General features: G+C 49.7%; 8 protein-coding genes across 9 annotated transcripts; 6 read left to right on the top strand and 2 right to left on the bottom strand.

Moving 5' to 3' along the window:
* Positions 1-77: 77 nt before the first annotated feature.
* Positions 78-1,434, top strand: PV09_05895 (uncharacterized protein). The gene is made up of 4 exons (XM_016359458.1): positions 78-258; positions 334-431; positions 493-549; positions 626-1,434. Exons 1-4 carry the CDS (start codon positions 195-197, stop codon positions 818-820), a joined length of 414 nt encoding a protein of 137 aa, XP_016212707.1. The 5' UTR covers positions 78-194; the 3' UTR covers positions 821-1,434.
* A 495-nt stretch (positions 1,435-1,929) lies between these two features.
* On the top strand, positions 1,930-3,692 carry PV09_05896 (uncharacterized protein; the record flags this gene model as incomplete). Its single annotated transcript, XM_016359459.1, has 3 exons — positions 1,930-2,693; positions 2,747-2,881; positions 2,940-3,692. The coding sequence occupies exons 1-3, from the start codon at positions 2,049-2,051 to the stop codon at positions 3,690-3,692; spliced, it is 1,533 nt and encodes a 510-aa protein (XP_016212708.1). The 5' UTR covers positions 1,930-2,048.
* Positions 3,693-4,242: 550 nt separating this feature from the next.
* PV09_05897 (uncharacterized protein) lies at positions 4,243-5,090 on the top strand (the record flags this gene model as incomplete). The annotated part of the gene is made up of 1 exon (XM_016359460.1): positions 4,243-5,090. The coding sequence occupies one exon, from the start codon at positions 4,243-4,245 to the stop codon at positions 4,864-4,866; it is 624 nt and encodes a 207-aa protein (XP_016212709.1). The 3' UTR covers positions 4,867-5,090.
* Positions 5,091-5,523: 433 nt separating this feature from the next.
* On the top strand, positions 5,524-10,007 carry PV09_05898 (uncharacterized protein). The gene has a single exon (XM_016359461.1). It carries the CDS (start codon positions 5,671-5,673, stop codon positions 9,934-9,936), a length of 4,266 nt encoding a protein of 1,421 aa, XP_016212710.1. The 5' UTR covers positions 5,524-5,670; the 3' UTR covers positions 9,937-10,007.
* Positions 10,008-11,017: 1,010 nt separating this feature from the next.
* Positions 11,018-14,834, bottom strand: PV09_05899. Of its 2 annotated transcripts, XM_016359463.1 has the most exons (4): positions 13,892-14,834; positions 12,562-13,762; positions 12,279-12,499; positions 11,018-12,222 (listed from the first exon to the last, which is right to left on the bottom strand). In XM_016359463.1, the coding sequence occupies exons 1-4, from the start codon at positions 14,286-14,288 to the stop codon at positions 11,597-11,599; spliced, it is 2,445 nt and encodes an 814-aa protein (XP_016212712.1). In that variant the 5' UTR covers positions 14,289-14,834; the 3' UTR covers positions 11,018-11,596. The 2 variants fall into 2 exon arrangements, with proteins under 2 accessions (XP_016212712.1, XP_016212711.1); XM_016359462.1 differs by having other exon boundaries at positions 12,562-14,834.
* Positions 14,835-15,018: 184 nt separating this feature from the next.
* PV09_05900 (uncharacterized protein) lies at positions 15,019-16,370 on the top strand. Its single transcript, XM_016359464.1, has 3 exons — positions 15,019-15,297; positions 15,394-15,654; positions 15,717-16,370. The coding sequence occupies exons 1-3, from the start codon at positions 15,080-15,082 to the stop codon at positions 15,805-15,807; spliced, it is 570 nt and encodes a 189-aa protein (XP_016212713.1). The 5' UTR covers positions 15,019-15,079; the 3' UTR covers positions 15,808-16,370.
* On the bottom strand, positions 15,326-17,349 carry PV09_05901 (uncharacterized protein). Its single transcript, XM_016359465.1, has one exon. It carries the CDS (start codon positions 17,192-17,194, stop codon positions 15,833-15,835), a length of 1,362 nt encoding a protein of 453 aa, XP_016212714.1. The 5' UTR covers positions 17,195-17,349; the 3' UTR covers positions 15,326-15,832.
* A 98-nt stretch (positions 17,350-17,447) lies between these two features.
* On the top strand, positions 17,448-21,285 carry PV09_05902 (uncharacterized protein). Its single transcript, XM_016359466.1, has 11 exons — positions 17,448-17,603; positions 17,659-17,735; positions 17,791-17,830; positions 17,887-17,983; positions 18,048-18,380; positions 18,439-18,565; positions 18,662-18,694; positions 18,764-18,848; positions 18,900-18,945; positions 19,002-20,967; positions 21,039-21,285. Exons 1-11 carry the CDS (start codon positions 17,565-17,567, stop codon positions 21,049-21,051), a joined length of 2,856 nt encoding a protein of 951 aa, XP_016212715.1. The 5' UTR covers positions 17,448-17,564; the 3' UTR covers positions 21,052-21,285.
* The last annotated feature ends 397 nt before the right edge of the window (positions 21,286-21,682 follow it).

The following is a 21,682-nucleotide window of genomic DNA, read 5'->3' on the forward strand; positions in this document are numbered from 1 at the left end:
ATTAGAGTTATCGATATGCTAAACCCAACTGAGAAAAGACGTCTCATTCTCTTCATGTCGATGAAACGCGGAGGAAAAAAAGACTTCATCAGCTCGTTTACAAGCCTTTAGAACGCACGGCCTAACGCCACGTGTGAAGACGAGAAAAATAAGAGGTTTTATAAAAAATTAGACGCTCGATAGAAGCAGGGCCCATGGCTGAAAAGTCGAGAAAGGATAGGAAGAAGAAGACGAGAAGGAGAAAGATTCGCAGGGATGGTAAGTCCCAACGTGGGGGGGGAAAAGAGAGAGATGCCTCGAAACATGTGAATGGGAGGCTAATTCGACATAAAGCCGATATAAGCTCAAGCTCAAGCTCAAGTGAGGATGAGAGCCAATATTCGCGGAAGGAAAGCGCCGAGAAGCCGCTGAGTGGCGAAGATGTTGAGATGGTATATCCTTGTCGTCATCAAACGAGAAGTGTTGCGGCTTGAGGACTGATTGCCTCGCTAGACGGAAGATCAAGCTGTGCTGGCTGAACCAGAAGCCGCAGAAAGCCCTATGTCAAAGGTATTGCTCTTCCATTTCCGCGCACACCGGACAGTGCGTCTGCATTCGATCAGCGCTAACGTGTTCGGCACTGCAGGAGCAGTCTTCAGAAGCGGATTTCGATTCCTGGTACCTGCGGCAGGTCACGAAGGAGCTGGAGGATGACCTTGATCAGATACGCTCCGCCGGCGACTTCAAGGACTCGTCGCTTCCCGTCCTCGTGACTGCTCTGCAACAAGGAGCGTCACTGTTCTCGACCGAGGAGAAAAGGAGAATCGTTGGCGCATCGTAGCGAGCACTTCTACTAAGCTGCGGCCGCCCGATCCATCCCCGTGCATGTATTCTCTCGTACCACGTTCCTGCCAGCATCCTGCGTGCTTTGCTTTTCCTTCATGCAGTCACTTCGCCAGTGTGCCGCGCCCTCGCACTGTTCTCACACTTCTTCATCTAGATTTCTGGTCCATTCTCTCTTCCTAACTGTACTTTACCCATATCTCACTCTCGAGGACTCAGCCTGTCGATCGGCCTCCTCAATCGACCGTGGCCTTCGCTGATGTGCTCCATGGGAGTACTGCAGCATCCTAGACTCCCTCGCACGAGCGTTCGGTCGATTCCTGAGCGTCGTCCAGCCCAGCAGCTGAGAACTCTTGCTCAACAGGGAGAAGTGTTTCACAAAGATGTCGGTGGAGGATTCGGAAAATTCCTAATGAAAAGCCAGACTTTCTGCTCTGGGATTTGATGTACAGCCAGTACTGCTTTGTATATAACGGCTTTCCTAACTTGTATCAGACTTGTGGTGAGGAGGCCCGGTTGCGTCATCATGTTGGGCGAGGTGGTGGTAATGTGTGCTGATACAACCACTAGCTTTAATCTCATAATTGGAATGTACATCAAGCTGGTTATAAACATATCTTGGTGAAAGTCCCGAGAGGTGACACTACGTTGGCTTCTGGGGTGCCCTTTTTTAACCGCTAGCGTCTTAGGTGCGAACTTTCACATTTTCTTTGCAGGCTTTCGCGTCATGATTTCGCCTCTCACAGGTCTGATAACAATGATGTTTCATTCCAGAAACTGCAGTCACGTGTTCGAGGGGTTCATCTGATGTTCTGTCCGGGAAATTTGATCTCACCATCGATGCGCGCAATTCTTGGAAGCTAATTCTAACTGAAGTCTCGATGTCATCCAGTGATCAGCGAGAGCATTTGAAGCAGACATCAGCAAATTGTTTTTTCAAGGAGTCTTGAGATGACTACAACCGCTGCTAGATCTCCAAACTCGCCGTTACGATCTCAACATCATTTTGTACGTGAGCTCGAGCGACTGTCAACCTCGGGAGAAGTCATTTGAGCCTTTCGTCACGGCCGGTGTATTGTTCGATGATCCTTTTACGGTTTAGTGTGCACGAAGAAACTCAACCTTACTGGGAGACACAGAATCTCGACTGGAACTCAGAAGCGCAAATTAGAAGATAGCGGACGTGGTTTCCTTCCATAATTATCTGCATATACGAATATCTGGGTATGTCACGTTTGCTCAAAGGCTGCCAGCAATGCCGAAATAGAAAAGTAAAATGCGACCGACGAACAGGTGGATGTCGACGATGTGAGACCAGGGGTGAGCCTTGCTCCGGATACTCTGTCGAAGGAGCATTCATCTTCAAGAGCGAGACTCAAAAGGTGGAGCAGAAATTGCAATCTCAATCAAAAGTCAATGGTCCGCTGCCAAAAGCCACTTGCTCGAGAATGCTGACCTGGAGGACGCCTGCTGGTCCATGCTCGAATACAACACCCTTCGAGTTCAGCATTTCGTCAAACACACCGGAGTCATTACGAAAGGAGCTTGGTACCGATAATCCTGAGGTTTGGAGATTCTTCGACCGCTTTGTGATGTATCCTTGCAACAGTGGATCATCCCGCGGGTTCCTTGAACATCTTCCGAGCCTCTTCATGGAGCCCAATATCACGCACCGATATGCACTGCGCTATGCCGTTCTTGCAGTCGCATATGCGAGCGCTACGGATGGAACGAACGGAAAGGAGAGAAAGCAAATGGCGTTCCATTTTTACGGCCTAGGGCTGTCAGCTTTGTCAAAAAGTCTGGAAGACGACATCACAGAGAGTTCTGATTACGTATTGATGACCGTCGTAGTATTGGACATCTTTGAGGTTAGTAATTCGAGAGAGCCATATATCTGAGGTACTAGCACTAACTCACGAAGTCGCTGTATTGCGACAATCCGTCAACAATAGACTCTCACGTTCAAGGTATGAGAAATATCCTTCGCTTACGAGGTTCTCACGGGGAGTACGATCCCAAAGGATGGAGCCTTCTGCGGCTTTCACACCACAGAATGGTAAGAAACAACATGATCAAAGTTTATCTATGGTTCGACTTACGAAATTCGCAAAAAGAAGCGCCATGAGCTTGCTCGCGGACTTCCGCCAATGCCGGATTCGACCCAATGGCTGGACAATCTCGACGAAGGCGATCCATTTGTCGACATTGAGAAACGCAACAGCAAAATCAATGAAGTGTGCGAGAAAGCTCGCCAATGTCTACGAAACGTCAATAATGATGGCCTTGATGCTCTCACAATAGTATCAGTAATTCGAGAAATGCACACTTTGGACCAGCTTGCCGTGAATTGGCATGAAAAGCCACATTGGAAATTTACGACAATCTCCAGAGAAGACGTAGAATGTACTCCAGAGCTATTTGCTCTCTTGCCGGAAACCCTGCAGCTACATTCTGATGCCTGGATGGCCTACGAATGGAATTATCACAGGACGGCTCGGATCTTGATGCATTGCCAGCTCCTTAAATGCCTCGACCGCCTCGACCGCCTCAAAAATCACACAGTCAATTGCGAGGTAAATGAATTGAGAGCCTACTCTTTAAGCACTGTTCGACATTTGACCGATGAAATTCTCTCAACCGTCCCTCAATCGCTAGGTGACATTACTAACAAGGGAAAGCCAATTAAAAGTACTACAAGTCCCAAGGGCAAGGCCGTCGGTGGCTATTTTCTCCTATGGCCTACCAAAGTCATCAAAAATTTGGATATAATTACACCACATCAGGCTATGTACGCCGAGTTGACATTCGAACGTATCAGAGAACATACGGGGATGAAATCTGCGCTCACAGACTTGAGACAGGATTGACGGAGATAGAGTAGCTTCTTTATCTCCTTTAGCTTTTTGAACTTGGCAGATTTCACCCTTCACTCAATCTCCGCCTTGAACCTCACGTTATAACCAACTCTAGCGCGGATATATGATTCAATCATGAACCTAAATTTGCGCTCTTTCGGATTATCACAAGCACTGGCCCGTGCTTTTTCCTGTTCAGGAAAGTGTGCGCGAGCCCAGTCCGATAGCGAGCCGCTATTGTATCCAAGATGTACGTCCCGTGGCTGAAGAATTCCAACTGCAGCCAACCAACATGCTGGACATCGGGAGCATCGAGCGTAGCAAAGAACATGCTCTTCGCTGCTATCCTCGCTCTTGGTAATCAGAGGGTTTTCTCTCTTCTCTAAGCGTTCTTAAGTCCGTGACACACATTGGCAGTTCAGGTATAAAGACCATGGCATCGCACAGTGAGAAGGCAGGACATCATTCTTATCCTCATTCGATTGTTTTTACAAGCCGCTAGACCGTACAGCTTCGAAGAACTTTGGAAAGTTTACCAAGAAAGAAGGAATTTAGCCCAACGATGGCAACTAAAGTTTCTCTATGGGATGCTATGGCATTACGCCGCTCCAGATACGCGCTTGTTCCCCAATCTCCTACATCGGACGAACGTATCATCAAGATTGTACAACACGCCGTCACGCAATGCCCTTCTCCCTTCAACGTTCAAAGCGCACGTGCAATCATCTTACTGAGAGGAGAGCATGAAAAGTTCTGGACTCTTGCAGAAGACTCTGCCGTCAAAACATGGCCTCTGCCAGCTTATCAGGCTCTAAAGTCAAAACTCGCCGAATACAAGTCCGGGTACGGCACAGTGCTGTGGTTCGAGGATCAAGATAGTATTTCAGCCGTCGAAAAACAACTCGGCCCGGCAAGATGGGACTTGGTCAAAGAAAAGATGCCACAGTGGAGCGAGCACTCATCAGGTATGCACCAATATGCTGTATGGACAGCGTTGTCTGCCGAGGGTTTTGGTTGTAACTTACAGCACTACAACCCAATTGTCGACGAAGGTGTTCGAGAACAATGGAAGGTGCCCTCCAGTTGGGCTTTGAAGGCGCAATTAGTATTTGGCAAACCCGTTGGCCCTCCAAGAGAGAAAACAGTGATACCTCCTGAAGATAGGGTCTTCATATACAAGTCTTAAGCATCGCGGCTTCTAGATTGTGTCCAGAGATCCCTACGATGGACACGATGTTCACCTTTTTTTTTAATTGTTTAGCAGCGCCAAAAACACCAACGCTGGAAATAGAGAATATGATCCATGTGTTGCTGCGGGGGTTTCGCGAGAATTGTGCATCCAAGTTCAAAATTATTTCCCGCCCAATTTGAACGTCAGCGTTCTGGATAAAGGTTGGACGTAAACTTACATACATTCACGGCTTTAGCGTACAAAACAAAGTTAGATCGTTGATAGTTACATTAAAGCCTAGAATTACATCTTTTCTCCATCATAATACAATATAGCTCCAAGAAGAGAAGCAAGCCCCGTATGGAGAAAGTATACCCAATCTGCAGTAATTCTGGCCTTAAAGAATAATTCAATGACCAAATGTTAAATAAGAAAATGGTACGTTACGCATCGACCGCCCCGAATTTTATTCAATCTCTTCTCATTGAGATTCAGTTGGAATCAAAATCAGAGCTTTTATAGACTTAGACCACATTATTTTACATATGCAGCATGCTGTAGTGTAGGAAGTGTCAATGTCTATAGAACTAAGGCTGAGCTTGGCCGAATTCGGTAAGTGGGTTGAATTGAAGCTTCACCTGCGTCATCTCTTTTACTCGAAAAGTTCAAAATAGCACACAGCACAAAACTACCTGGTCGATCTTTAACTTCATGGGCAATCATTCTGTCGCTGGCAAACACATCATTTCAGAGAGGTCATGGACTCTATGCTGACTTGTGTCCGCGTTCAATTTTGCATGACATTCTATCGCTAGAACCATGGCGAGTACCAAGGCGGCACTCAAAGCCGCAAAAGCCGCAATAGATGCTAAAGACTGGGATACTGCAATTGCACAAGCTCAGACGGTCCTGGCATCAGACCCCAAAAATTATTTCGCGAAGCTATTCCTTGGGCGTGCGTACGACAAACAAGGCAAGGTTGCGGAGTCCGCAAAGGCTTACGAGGACGCCACGGAGCTCCAACCCAACGATGAGCGGGCATGGATAGGCCTACAAAGCTTGTACGAAAGCCAAGGAGGGCCAGGAATCGATGGTTACATATGGGCCTCTTGGAACCTGGCCAAGGTGTACGCTGCGCAGGACAATAAGCACAAGTGCCAATCCGTCGTGGACAAGCTTGTCGGAGTGGGCAAAAACAGGGGAACAAGGGCGCAGTACAAGAAAGCACTCGCCATTCAGTTGCCCACGGGACCAATTTACAATTTCCTTGAAGGACGGCTTCCACATCCTTCGCATACGTACATGAGACTTGCAGAAGTGACCGAGGCCGAAGAGAAGGCGATAGAGAAGAGTGAGGTGGAGACCAGAAGGACGAGGATTGGAGCGAGAAAGGAGCAGGTCATTGCAGAAGTCAAAAGAGAGATCTACGCTCAGAGTGACCTGGAAGAGCTGTATCAAGGAGTGATCGATTGGACCGAGGATGACGGAACAAGGCGCAAATACGAAGAGAAGTTGCTCCAGCGAGCATACGATACGCTTCTCGTGCTACCGGAGGACCAAAAGCCGAAGAAGAGAGAGGAAGTGCTCAAACAGGCGCACGGAATGGTCATCATCAAACACGCGTGCCTTCTTGCGTGGAATATTGAGCTGGAATGGACAGACGTTGAGAATATAAGCGAAATGGATTCGAGCACATTATACGAATACACAAACTTTTTCCCGGAGAGTGGACTTTCGAAGGTGCTCAAGGGCTATCTCAATAGTTCGATCTCGCCCTTTCCGAACCCACCCGCTCAACAGCAAGTCGCAGAAACCGGCACTGACGACGACGACGACACTGGAGGTGGTGTATCGCTAATGCCAACGGGAGCAGAAGAAGTTCTGCTCTCCATGGCTGATGGACTAGCTGAAGCAAAGAATTCAGCTCTAGCTCATCGCCTAGTTGGCCAGTATTACAACCATCTTGAGGAGTACGAGACCTCTGTCGATACACTTCGCGCAGGATTAAAAGTTCTTGCAAACGAAAGCAAGAAGTCAGGTCTGAAACTGCAAAACAACGCTGATGCCATGAACACTATGCTGGCCACTGCTTTGGTGCATCACCAGAGTCCACGATTCCATAGCGAAGCACGAGCACTTTTTGAAGATATCCTGGCCCGTAAACCATTTTTTACAGAAGCACTTATAGGTGTTGGCCTTGTTCTCGAAGAGGATGAAGAGTATGCAGAAGCTATTGAGTATTTGTCAAGAGCTTTGGAACGTGATTCAACCAATGCCCGAGTTGGCGCAGAGCTTGCTTGGTGCAGAGCATTAAACGGCGACACTGAAATGGGTCTCGCAGAACTTAAAGCATGTCTAGCAATGATGAAACCGGACGCTAAAGATATGCGTGCAGAAACACTGTACCGTATCGGCAAGTGTGAGTGGGATCTTGACCCTTCAAGAGCAAGTCGTAAGGACCGCAAAGGACCCTATGCTCAATTTCTCGCATCTATCAAAGCAAATGTCAATTATGCGCCCTCCTATACTATGTTAGGTATTTACTACTCGGATTACGCCCGCGACCGCAAACGTGCGCGGCAATGCTTCCAAAAAGCATTTGAGCTATCAGCCTCGGAAATCGTTGCTGCTGAACGTCTCGCCCGTTCTTTTGCTGACCAAGGAGATTGGGACATCGTTGCACTGATCGCTCAGCGTGTCATTGACTCGGGGAAGACGAGGCCACCACCAGGTTCGAAGAAGAAAGGAATCAGCTGGCCATATTCGGCTCTTGGTGTTGTCCAGATGAACAGATTGGAGTACCAAGCAGCCATTGTTTCCTTCCTAGCAGCGCTCCGTATTGATCCAACAGCTTATCATGGGTATGTCGGGCTAGGAGAGAGTTATCACAATAGTGGGCGATATAACTCTGCCGCAAGGACATTTGAGTATGCTGAGAAATTGTTGGCGGATTCTGGGGCAGCAAGCAAGAGCGAGGAGAAGTGGTTCACAGGGTACATGCTGGCGAATGTAAATCGGGAATTGGGTGCTTATGACAAGGCAATCGAGGGATACAAGGATGTTCTCGACGCTAGAAAGCGAGAATTTGGCGTGGAGATTGCACTACTGCAAACCTACTTGGAAAGAGCATGGAGAAATATCGAGACTGGATACTTTGGTGGCGCTATTGACAGCACGGAATTAGCACTGAAAGTTGCAGCTGGAATTGCAGAGTACATGCCTAACGCTTTTAACCTATGGAAAGCAATTGCGGATGCGTGTGCGGTGTTCTCCGTTGTACAGACGGGGTTGGACAGGATGCCCAAAGAGGAAGTACGGAAATTGCTGGTGAAGAGCTTTGAGAAGGATAAATACAACTTTTTTGCCGAAAACGATGGAGTGAATCTTGACTTACTAGACAGTATTGGAAAGAACGACGAGCACGCAGACTCAACTACCTCGAATATGTCGTATTGCTTAACGGCATCTATACTGGCTCAGAAACGTGCTATAATGTGCTGTGCACATGACCAACATGCGCAGGCCGTCTCGTGGTACAACTTGGGCTGGGCAGAGTTCCGAGCACACGCCTGCCTCGACGAGCCAACGCAATTGAAGACAACAAAATCACGTAGCAAATACCTAAAGGCTTCGATGCGTTGCTTCAAGCGTGCCATAGAACTTGAAGCTGGTAACTCTGAATTCTGGAACGCCCTTGGTGTGGTTACGACGAAGCTCAACCCGAAGGTTGCACAGCATTCCTTCGTTCGCAGCTTGCATCTCAATGAGCGTAACGTAAAGGCCTGGACAAACTTAGGCGTTCTCTACTTCCTCCAAAACGATTTCGAGCTCGCCCATACAGCGTTTGCACGTGCTCAGAGTACAGACCCCGACTATGCGCATGCTTGGGTTGGCGAAGGTTTAGTAGCGCTCATATGGGGAAAGGTGCATGAAGCCTTGTTGCATTTCAAGCATGCGTTCGAGATATCTGATTCTGGGCTTGTAATCGTGAAGAAGGAATTTGCAGCACATACATTCGATCAGTTGATGACTGAGCCAGAACGTCTAAGAGGTGATACGCTTCAAATGATTCAGCCACTATTTGCACTTCAACAGCTAAGTGTGTTGAATGTGGGAAATCAGCCTTATGAGCTCCTGTCTGCATTATACAACGAGAGAGTGGGGAGGCATGTTCCGGCGATTGATACGTTGACACAATTGTGTGAGAAGTTGGAAGCTGAATATGAGCGGACGGAATCGCCATCTACATTGGCGAGATTCGCCCAGGCAAAAGTGGATCTTGCTAGGAATCACCTCGCGGCTCATGATTATGAACGTTCTTCAGAAGAGGCGAATCTTGCTCTTGCTTTGACATCTGAAGATGACACAGTGTCGCCAGAAATGCTAGGGAAGATCCACTTATCAGCTCAGCTTACGCTCGGACTTGCTTCATATTATCTCAAAGATATGGATACCGCTTTAGAAGCGTTTCGGAAAGCCCTTCAGAATAGTAAAGCGGAGCCCGATGTTGTTTGCATGCTTGCCGAGGTCCTCTGGGCGCGTGGTGGGGACAACGAGCGTTCCGTTGCTAAGGAACAGCTTTTCGACACGATCGAACGGCAGCCAGGTCACGTCAATTCAGTAATACTATTAGGTGCAATGTCGGCTGTCGAGGAGGACATGGATACAATCAATGCTGCTCGCGAAGAGCTAGAGACGCTTCGCGTAACGGAAGGACTTAGTCAACATGATCTTACACGTATAGAGCGCGTTCTCGAAGCCATGGCTCAGATATGCCCCAAACACCATGGCAATTCTGAGCTCGAAATGTTAAATGAGTGTCAAGAAATGATTATGCTGTATCCATGGAAAGCAACGGGGTGGAGAAGATTGGCTCTCGAAAGCGAGGATGCTTACGCAAAGGAAATGGCTCTTGCAGTAGCTTCAAACAATGTACCGCCGAAAGGCCCCTTGACTTCCGAGGAACTATGTGAAGCTTCTGCACAGGCAGGCACGTTGGGAGATGCCCAGAGGGCCATCTTTATGGCTCCTTGGAAAAGAGAAGGCTGGGAGGCTTTGCTTGACGGCATAAACGTAGAATCGTAGATTACGTAAGACAGGAATCTAGCTTGATAAGTTATATTTCGACCCTAGATGAAATGCAACATTCAATATCACGGCAATTTCGGGGCCATCATGGCCAGAAAAAAGAGCAATGCCACGATGTGAACATAAATACTGTCTTTCTGTTGGCGGCCTAATCGTGAAAACAGAGGCCAAAGCTCCATAAGATAGTTTTCAAAATTAGTGCAGTAAGAACGGTCCCATAATTTTAAAGCGGGCTTTGCGTATGAATAAGAGCAATATCGTTTAAGAGTCATTCGATAACACGATTATGAGCGGTCATGGTCCGTTTCCCGACATTTTCGACTGCTTGAATTTTGACAACTCCTTCATCGTGTAGTCAGAAGCGCAGGAAGGTTATCCTGAACATTCACCATCAGCGACCAACTCTTTCACCTTGCCATTATTTGCAAACTCATTTCAGTAAACAAGCCCATGAACCACGGATTTTGAGTCTTTCATTTTGTTTGCATTTCAAGGGCCGGATCACTCGCTGCGAATACTTTGCGACACTGTCGAGGTTGGAAAAGTGCACAGGTAGGTCGAACGATCACAAAGCCGAACCTGCATTCACAACCGTATTGCCGTCAACGCAAGCAGGATGATTTTCTTTTTGAACCCTGGGAGGCATTTCATTTCCTGACAGAAAACTCGTTCTCTCATACGTCCGCGCGTGCGTGGCGCGGGGTGGTTTTCTAGGGTGGAGAGATAGAGAGAGTCTTGGATCCGGTCAGGGTCGAACGTTACGTTCCAGTGATCTTTGAATCGAGGAAAGTCTCCTGTAGGAGGGGGTCGCAGCGTCGATCTCAACCTGATTCGACTACTGGTAAGTTCGAAAAATTAATATCGCATCGTGGTCTCGTTTGTTTCACCACTCGTTCCGCTATGTGTCAAGGCAAGGCTAGAAGTTTTCGCAGGACATATCATCATGAGAATTACAGTCAAGCAGTTAGATTTCACGGACGATGTAGTTAATCATTCTCAAGTCCAATGCTAATCCAGGTGGAAATACATACGAGGTTCCACTGAGCGGCAATCCTTGTTCTGAAAATTTGGACGGAACAAAGGTTTGAAAATCAAATTCCCAACTTCAAAGTCGCTAAGCTGGCACATTAACACCTCAAGCGCTTGTCTTGAGGAGTCTCGTCTAAGGTCCCTATGTCAGAAATACCCAAGCAGATGGCATTACGAAAAAAAGGCTTGGCTTCATTCTAGCTTTTGAGTTCCAGCGCTTTTATTATAAAAGTACGCAAGCAGGTGCTTTGGAAGATGTACATGTTTTCAGTCCTTAATTTTTTCGTCAGAAGTGTATCATAAGTCTGATAATGGCAGTCACACATTGTGCGACGTCTCACGCCGCAATGAAGCTGTGATATCTTCCCCCCCAATTGTACTCAGAGATGACGGGCTCTGATTTGTTGTTCGCGGGCAGATAGAATACTGCAACACATCTTCTGCTGCCGCCATAGCAAAAAAATGTCATGCAGCGAACACAATCAGATCGTGGCGATCATGATACAAGAGGAAAACTGAGATCTTTCGCTAGTCGTGCTAAACGTACATCCTAAGGCCACGAATTTGCAGACCTAGCAACAGTAAAATTGATAGCAATACTATTCTAAGAAGCTTGAAGTAACCTTGTTCAAGAAGGTGGCTTGTAGTTCGTTAAATTTGCCAACAGCTGCTGAATATCTGTATTTGTCTGACTCATTGGCGGTGCAATACCAGAAGATGGTGCCGGCTGAGTACTTGCATTCGACCCTGGTGTAGGGGCGGGTGTCGGGTGATAAGAGCTCGGTGCTGGATGTGCCGCTTGCTGTTGCTGGGGAGGCGGGGGGGCCGCATAGGCTCCCGAAGGTGGAGCTTGAGGCAAAGGAGGGGGATGACCCATCTGGCCCAGCAAGCGTGCTACGTCAGGTGTGAGACCAGTTGCGCCGGGCGTCTGACCAGGTGGTGCGTTGGCAAGGCTGGACATAATGCTGTTGACATCAACGTTTGGAGGAGGGCCATTGGAGCCTGAAGAGGGGAGTGATGAGATGATGCGAGTAAGGTCCGTAGGGTTGGAGTATTGCTGTTGCTGTGGAACCGGAGGGGGCGGAAGAGGTTGTGGCTGGTAGCCGTATTGAGCTGGCGGTGCATTGTGTTGCTGCGGAGGTGGGGGATACGCTTGCTGTTGAGGCGGTGGAGGCAGCTGCGCTGCTTGTGACTGTTCGAACTTTGCACGGAGGACTAGATCAGCTGCTATATACGGAGAAAGGTCCACATATCCTTGACGAGACGTTAGAGTTTGGATAAGACACTTGCGCGGAAATATGATGACTTACTGTCGAACGAGACACTGGTGTTGCCACCAGACCTCTTGAAAAGTTGCATCGATACTGTATTCCTTGCCCGATCCGCGCGCGTCAAATGGACAATAGCTAACACGCCTTCCATTACTTTGTGTCGAATGACAGCCTCTTCGGGCCAACGTGGGTTAAGCATTAGCACATCTACAGTAACACCACGAGACTTCATAGAAGTGTCCACCCATCGAATAAAGTCCCTGCCAAGAATGGCGAAATATTAGTATAGAGATAATAAAATGATTCGCAAGGCAGCACTCACTGGTCCAGATCATCGACTACTAGGATCTGAATATCCGGGACTTGACCCAGTGCTCTCCAAGGCAGGTCAATCTCCTCACGATGCGGCGCGCCGTATTGGCTTCCTGTAGGTGTATACGGCGATGGAGACCTTCTCCTACGATCATCATACCGATCCGTTCTCCCGGCATATCTTCTAGGCGATGGTGAGCGCCTCCACTCATCCCTAGAGCGTCGATTATCTCTATCCCTTGGCGAGCCTGGATATCTATCAGCCCTACCCCCTCGCCCATAATCTGGCGACCGCGAACGCCGTCGATTTCTGTCCTGTCTATTGTTCTTAGTCGGTTTGGAGATCTCCAGGTGCATCTCTCTGCCGCATAGCTTCTGTCCTTGCTCACTCGCAAGCGCCTTACTGCATGTGGCCGCGTCCATGAACTGCACAAAGCCGTACGCCTGCTTGAGCGAGATCTGCGCTAACTGCCCGTACTTATGAAACTTGCGAAATACATCCTTTTTGTGCACCTTCTCCGTCGACAGATTGCCGATGAAGAGACGTGAGCCCAAGGGGAACTTGTCCCACTGCCCATCGTGTACATTTTGTCGCTCAAATGCAATGAATTGGTCATATTTTTGCTGCGTTTGAGTATCAAAGGGGCCATCTTCATCGGTCTTTGACGTCTGACCTTGCTGGCTCTGCGCCGACGCAGCGGGCGTTGATGCGGGAAGCGAGGTGGAGGACGGAGCCTGGTAAGCATGAGAAGGAGCTGGTGGTAATCCGTTCGAGTTCTGATGTGGCAGATTCGCCGCTGCGTTTGGGAAAGTCGCGGCGGCTGCAGAAGCACTAGTGTTCCCGGCATCAATGTTCTCTTGCTGGTGCGGGTGGTAATTGCGAAGATCATCACCGGCCACATAGCTAGAATGAATGTGGGGCTGGTCCTGCGCGGGAGGCTTGGGCGGCAGGTTTGGATTACTTGGTAGAGCAGTAGATGAAGGCGAAGTCACAGCGTTCAGAGACTGAGCAGGCGCGGGAGTCGCACTGGAGCTCTCACCGGCGGGAGTTGCGCTCGCAATCACGCTCGACAAATTGGCAAGGATAGCGGAGTAGTCTACGCTGCGCTCAGCGTCGTTCGGTGTGTCAATGGGTTTCGGAGGATGAACGCTGTCGGCAGTGGAGGTAGGAGCTGCGTCTGGCAGCGGTGCGGCAGGCTGGGCCTCTGCGACTGTCGAAGTGGTAACGTCAATGCTAACATCTTGAACATTAGGAGAAGTGGAGGCGACTACGGCGGACGGAGGAGAATCCTGGTTGTGGCTCTCACGGGGCTCTGGCGCGGGAGGAAGGATATCTGTACCTGGAAGTGTAATCTGCTGGGCGCCATGTGCTGGGTTTGACACGCCATCATACAAGATGTCGAGGCTTGAAGGCGCTGAGCTCTCAGCTGAAACGCCATTCGACACGTGTGGGTTCTCGGCCGATGCATTGCGGTCGGTGTTGCAGGAATAGGCATTGTTCGCAATGGCAGGATTGACGGTCGACACGGATTGGTGGGCGGAATCTTGATCTTGGACAGGCTGAGGCTGTTGCTGGTGGTGCAGAGACTGCGTCACAGTGTCACTGAAGGCAGGATCCATGGACGCTTCCAGTATAGGCACATTGGCAGGCGAAGGATAGTGCAAGGGCTTTGGCGAGACAGGTGTCAGTGTCTCACCGCGAATCTGCTCTGGCGGTTGTGGTGGTGTCGCACTCATCTGTCAGAATGCGGTACGTGGGGTCTGTGGCAGCTAGAAAGTGTGAATGAAGGGAAAAGAAGATGAGAAGACGCATGCCACCCTTGATGGGCACAAAATGATGATGCTTGAGGTGGTATATTGAGCCTACGCCTTAACGCGCCCGCTATGACTGCAGCATCGGCCTTTTTTGCTGACAAGAGCAGCGAGAAGATATGTGACGAAGCCGCACGCCACCAGTCAGCGAGAAGGATCGCAGGCAGGCGCTGTAAGAGCAGGAGGACTTGGCGCGTCAGTGAAGCGATGTGTACACCGGCGATGTGACAAGTGAGGCGATTCTAGTTCGGGACCGCCCAAGGGTGAGGGAGCAAAGCAAGCAACCAGGCTGAGCCGGCAACGACAGAGATTGCAAAAAAACACCTGGGACACACAGAGCGCAGAGCCACGGCTGCGATCCGATCGGATGCTTTAAGCGCAAAAAGGGGACGTGTGATGCCAGGCGACGACGAAGAGCAAAAGAGCGAGGTTGCGGTGTTGGTGCTGATGGGATGTGAGAACGGTGAGATGGCGCGATGAAGGAGGGAAGGAGCAGGTGGAGCTCGGACAAAAAACTCATCCTCAACCACCCGGACGCGCTTACCTAAACTGAACGCACGGAGCGCACCTTCCTGTGGTGGCCTCAGCCTCCCAGGCAGCAAAGCATCACCCAAACATCAGCCAAACCGCCGACCTCCGTTGGCCAACTGCTGTCCTTCTCCGATCAGCTCCGGTAGACGAGGCCAGAGCTGGGATTGAAACAGAGATGCCTCAAGATGCCATCTTCAACGCGGATCGGCATGCGATGGGCAAATTTGGTGACTCTTTCCAGGAAGATTCGACGTTGGCGATCAACCGCCGCCAGTTCTGGCGAGGATGAGATCGCTGCATGCAGAAAATGGATGGCCTCCTTCAATCCAGACTCCATCCCAAAGAGATTGTGCGACATCTCCTTCAGCCGCTCCTCTGGGCCGGGTGGCCAGAACGTGAACAAGTATGCCATCGTCGACATAATGTAGAAAGGGGGGAACATGCGTTTTTTCTTCTCTGTGATCTGCTTACTCTCAAACTAACCATACATGCTGTCCAGAGTGAGCTCCAAAGCAACACTGCGTATAGAACTGAGCTCTCTGCTACCATTGCTCCCGAGCCTGCTTCACCAACCGCTGCGGCAATCGCGTTACTACGCGCCCAACTCGAACGCTCTCGTCATTCAAGCAGACGACAGCCGAAAGCAGGCAGACAATGCGCACAAGTGCTTTGTCAAGCTTCACCGGCTGATCACCGAGACCGCCGAGAAAGTCATTCCTGGTGAGACATCCGACGAACAGAAACAGCGAGTCAAAGATCTGTATGTGCTTCTTCACCTGACCTCACGCCTTCTTGACTTGAACTATGAACTGAGCCGAGCAGCCAACGGAAGGAAAACGAGACGCGTCTGCGGGCAAAGAAGTACCAGAGCAGCAAAAAAGCCTCGCGACGCAAGACTGGATGGGATGAGTGAAAAGCTCCGAATCCCTTCCAAACCCTCACCCGTCTGCCATGACAACGGCCTTTTCCTGTGGCTTCATCGTGTCTCGCAGAGCAAGTAATTGGACGTCTTGCGGGTACGTCTTCAATGCGAGCTCGAGAAGCGTCTTCACAGAAGCACGATCCTGTTTCTTTTTCTGCAACTGCTCGAGCACCGGCACCACATCGCTGGCGCTTCCGATGGCTTTGACGTACTGTCGCAGCGATGCCGAAAGCGCTGTGCAAATGTCTGCATCGAGGTCTGGACTCATCGTCAATGGTAGCAGTCGCAAGATGGCGCTTTGTGCAAGTTCTTTCTTCTGCAAAGACAGCCGTTTGAGAGCGCCGCGCACAGTCGCCAAGCATTCAGTTAAAGCTTCTGGAAAGTCTGGTGATGAAGTTGCAACGCCAGTTATGGGAAGCATGAATTGGCATGTAACCGTATGCACGCTGTCTGGCTTGGAAGCCACAAGTCCTTCAACGACATGACGTAGGACCTTGTCGATTGTAGTGCCTCGCTCAAATTCAGCTACCATGTCGAAAAATTTCTCTCCCAATTCAGCATCATTGTCGAATTCCCTCATAGCCGCGTCGAAAATGGCCATGGGAATAGCACCTGTCAGTGCAGGCGTGTTTTCCATGTTCTGAATCGCTACTTGATCCACCTCATCGTCTGTCCCTAACGTCGGGCTAATATCCTCTGCGGTAACCGTAGGTAGCGCCAACATGTCTTCTCCTTCGTCCTGCTTTTGCTGTACCTCCACTCTCCCCTCCAGTCCTAGAATCCGCCGGCGTGCTGCGATCTTCGCAATGTAGATGCACTCTAAACGGCCGTATTCGATCCACAGGTTCCAGTCTCTCTTGCAAAAACGCAAGCCTCGCTGCAGATACCCCCGTGCAGCGCTCATGTCTGCTTCGTCTTCCAGGACCGAGTTCGCCGCGTAGACCCAGATCTGCGCCTTTGTCGGGTGTAACCGAAGCACCTTCGTGAGCAGCTCACTCAGCTTCTTCCTCGCCTTCTCCTTGCGTGCAAAGCCCAGGAGCTGCATCCACAATCCCAAATCTCCCGGAAACTTCCTCACTCCCCTCTCCAGGATGAAAAAAACCCTTCGAGGCCCGTCATGCCCGCTAACGCCCAGCTTGACCTTCAGACGTGCCGTCCGCTTTTTGATCAGAGAAGCCAGATTGATTTCGTAAGCGGCATATGATGCGTAGTCGTGGGCAGCCGAATGGCCACGCGCATTGATCGTGTGCTCATAGGAGGACCGTTTGCGTGCTATGGACTTGATCTCAGGCTCGGTGAAGACTCCTTTGCGAAGAAGTTCCTGTAGCTGGGGAACGGATTGCTCCAAGTAGTCGCGTGCTTTGTCCGCAGCGCCCATAGCTGTGCTTTAAGAACAGATCTCGAAATCCTTATGCTCACTCTCACGACTTCATTACGCAGAGTGTCTGTGGTGGTCTGGAGGTCGGCGGGGAGGTCTACATAGAACATCGTCGGACTTTTTTTGAAAGTTTTCCGTAAGCGGATTAGCGTTGCTTCCTGCCGTTGCTGTGCACTTGTAGGGAAAGCAACCCCGGCCGCAAATAGGGCTGATGAAGCTCAGGAGGAAGGAGACTGGCTGGTGAAAAGAGGACAAATCTCACGAAAAGTCACATCCCATCGACTCCCTTCCCCCTTCTTCTTTCTTATACGCTCTTTTTTCCATCTTTTTTTCCTTTCTTCGTTTCCATTAGGGACGGCCCTCACTCAAGATGCCGTCGAACCTGCGGGAAGGGGATGTCGTGGCCTCTGTACGAAATCCACATCTGCAAGGCGTCGTATGATATGCTGACGGACAGTTGACAGTTTAATGGCCGTTGGATTTCGTGGTCGCACACCATCGTCGCTTACTGCGCGTTTCTGAGCGCGCTGATCGTGGGAACGTATGTCATAGTGCTAGTGCAAGGAGTGATAAACTGAGCCGCTAAATATGAGAAGGGCGCTGCATTACCACAAGATTGTGCAGAATGAGTATTACGTACGTTGGTCATTGCATATCATATGATAAAGAAGATATTGACGTGAGAAACGTAGGGATATCCGCAAGAATGGTTTCCCTCCGTATCCGCCACAATAGGCGACCGTTACCCTGAACGATCCTTCTTCATGGTCTTCATTGCCATTACATCCGGTATACCTCTATACACCCAACAGAATTTCTCGTTAGCCTGTGCTAACCAAGGCCATGAACTCAGGTCCTCGCTTCTCTCTCGTCGCGCTTTGGTATTTCATGACCCAGCGCCGGGGCGGATCTCTCCCCAAGTTCGTTCTCGGTGTCGGCATCTTCCGCACACTCACTTGCGGCGGCTGGGCATATGTCACATCCACCGACGACCATGATTGGCACGACATATTCATGATATCGTACTTGGTGGCAACCTTGCCGTGGACACTTGGTTGTCTGGCTCTCAGCCCCCCCAATCCGAAGGCGATCAAGTATAGGAAGGCTTTTGCAACTGCCTTCTTTAGCACCCTAGTGCCGCTGATTTATTTTTTCATTCAGCACAAAGTGCACAAAGTTCCGGGGGGTGCGTTTTCCGTTATGTTTTGTTGATAAGCAACAAATTAGCTAATATTTGGATGTAGCATATACGATTTACGCTTTCTTCGAGTGGTCCCTCGTCCTCCTCGATGTAGCCTTCGACGCATGTACCGTTTTCGACTTTGAGAGCTTCGATATCGTAATCAAAGACGTTAAGGGCATTACACGCGGGTACGTTCCATGGCTGCCCAAGTAGCTAGTCGCAGACATAGCAAGATATCAATAATGAAAGTTAAAGAAACTTGTTCTGAAATTTCTTGCCTATAGGAAAAATATCTCCGAACGTGTTCATGAAAAGGAGTAAGCTTTTGCCCGTCTATTTCCCTTTCGTCGATGTTATGAAGAGTGTCTGATGAATTTGTGTTACAGGAAGAACCGAGATATTGCCGATGTCTTTGCGCCTGGATTTTCATGGCCAGCGGCTATTGACGCGGCAGCGGACGTGTACAATGGCGTACGTACTTACTTCGTGGTCTGGTAAAATTGATGCACTGATGGTAGATAGTTCGTGTTCTGGACTGTCCTGACGTCCCTAGGTGTCTGTGTGTGGTGTAAGCTTTCGCCCTTCAAAGTATGATGCATCAAGCCACAACTAACGCCTCTGCAGACTTTCCTCTTTGGCACATGGGCATATCCGGCTGGGAGGTCATGGTCATGTCCACCATAACACCATTTCTCCTCTCTGTTCCCGCGATTCGTTCTTTTGTTATCTCCAACAACATGATATTCCACCTCTTGTCTACAGTTGGTCTCTTCGCTTACCTCATTACTACCCCAGAGTATCGCCTGTTATCAGTTGGTTTTGGTGTCAGCATGGGATGTCTAGCATGGGCCGCTCTCTTCTACGCCGAACGCTCTCAACCTCACCGTTTGGAGGCCAGAGTGTCTGCTTTCACTCTTGGCCTACTTCTTAGCAGTATCGCTAAGTATGCGTGCTACAGTAACAATCCGGTTTGGCCAATCATGCATGGACCTAACGGTGGGTGGAACAAGACAGGTATTACCTTGGCTATACTGGCAATCTTAAGAAGTACAAGAAATGTCCCCTCCCATGCTCCCAATCACACCGTACCTGCCAAAGGCTCAAGCACGCTCGCTGCACTAGGACTAGCAGGCATGTTCTTTTCGATGCATTCTCTGCTTTCAGATTCGAGCACAATGGTGCTATGGGTGTGGGAAGGTTGGCCAGCTCGTGGTCCCATCGCCGTGCCTCATGGATCATACACACATGTCTACATGGGCCTTGGCCTCCTCATTGGTCTTTTTTACCCGTCATTCGCACGGAGCTGGACATTCTATGGAATTGGAGCAATTGGGGCTGCACTTTTGACCACCTTCAGCCATTGGACGGGATTTTACGGCGGTCTAGCGCTTGCGATATACACCACCGCTGCAGCGCCTGTCCTTATCTCATCTGCAGTCAAACACTCGCCAGCAAAAACTTTCGGTATTGGATTCCTTATCTACAACATCCTTGTTCTGGCTCACGTCTGGGTTGTGGCTTATGCATTCGTGCCCGGTGGTCCGTTGATGCGTGAGCACACCGACTGGGTTATGACTGCGATGATGCTCTTCATGGCCGCCGGCGTATTCTCGGCGCAAGCTTCTGAAGCATCTTCGCCTTCGCTGGCTAAGAACAAATCGAAGGCACCAGGTCCTGCTGCTCGTAAGTTACGCAGCTATTACATTTACGCTATCCTTGTGCTTGAGCTACTCTCCGCTTCAATTGCCTTCCTGCGCTTCCCAACGTACGACTACAAGCCATACCACCCGGAGACGAAGTCCATCACCGCCGGTATATGGACCATACACTTCAGTCTGGACAATGACATGTGGTCGTCCGAGCGCCGCATGCGCGACCTCATCAAGGAGTTAGAGATTGATGTCATTGGGCTCCTTGAATCCGATCTGCAGCGCATCATCATGGGCAACAGAGATACTACACAATTCCTTGCTGAAGATCTAGGCATGTATGTTGACTACGGCCCTGGCCCAAACAAGCATACCTGGGGATCAGCGCTGCTTAGCAAATTCCCCATCCTTAACTCGACGCATCACCTTCTACCATCGCCTGTTGGTGAACTTGCACCTGCTATTCATGCCACGCTGGACTGCTATGGTGAACTGGTTGATGTGTTTGTTTTCCATTCTGGGCAAGAAGAGGATCCTGAGGATAGACGTTTGCAGACAGAGTACCTTTCCAAACTGATGGGTAGTGTTACGACGCGCCCAGCCATTCTACTCAGCTACCTAGTCACCAAACCCCATGAGGGCAATTACAATACCTACGTTGGTCCTGCTGTGAGTGGCATGCGGGACATCGACCCGAGCGATTGGGATCGGTGGTGCGAATATATCCTGTATAAAGGCATGCGGAGGACGGGATATGCTCGCGTGAGTCGCAGCACAATCACGGACACTGAGCTGCAAGTTGGCAGATTTGTGGTCGGAGAACCTGAGGGCACTGACGAACTTATTCCCGAAAGTCAAGTGCCTGAGGGGCTGAGGTTCCCGGCCATGTTCAGGGGACAAGGTGTGAGGGACCATAGGTATCATGTGTTTGATGAGCCAAGGTACGTTCTTGCTTTAGCTACCGCTGTCTGTTTATGGCAATTGGGGTTTTGCTAACAAAAAGCTTTCGCAGATACTTTGCCTAGTTTACGGCTATCTGGCTGCCACGAGCTTGCCGTCCTCGTCTTATACTGCATGACGGCTCAAGATGTAAGAATATCCGTACAACTTTCCGCAGTATATAGTCAAAATGAAATCTCCTTGCGCATTCGCACTTACAAACCTCCATTGGCAGACTTAATGCTACTTGTGGATTGAGTCGTTGCGCATATTGCTCTTGAATGAAATATTAGTCAAGTAGTCTTGAATATACAGCTTCTCATCTTTTTTCATCCCTTTTGAACATTTACCTGTCACCCCGTCTCAGGCGTACGCACTGAATTAAGCTGCTCTTTCCATGATCTGCAACACCAAAGCTACTTCTTCCAGTGCTCCTTCTTCCACCACAAGACCAAGCAGAGTAGATGCAACGCGGAGGCTGGCTGACGCCGTCAACGTGCTTAGAGTAGTCAAGAATCCAACAGCAAAATCTCAGTGTAAAACCCGAAGAAAATTATAGAACTAGTCTACATTTCATCCAAGCGCGTCCTTCGCTGTGTTCATTTGCGCACTTTAGCAGGCTCGCTGTGTAAATTGTAGGTAAAGTAGCCTCCAAGCGGCTGAGTTCGTGTCGCTCGATCTGAAACGGATGGTGATTACGAAGCCGGCTTTTTCTGG

Source organism: Verruconis gallopava (genome assembly GCF_000836295.1).
Source record: "Verruconis gallopava strain CBS 43764 unplaced genomic scaffold supercont1.19, whole genome shotgun sequence".
Lineage (NCBI taxonomy): Eukaryota > Fungi > Ascomycota > Dothideomycetes > Venturiales > Sympoventuriaceae > Verruconis > Verruconis gallopava.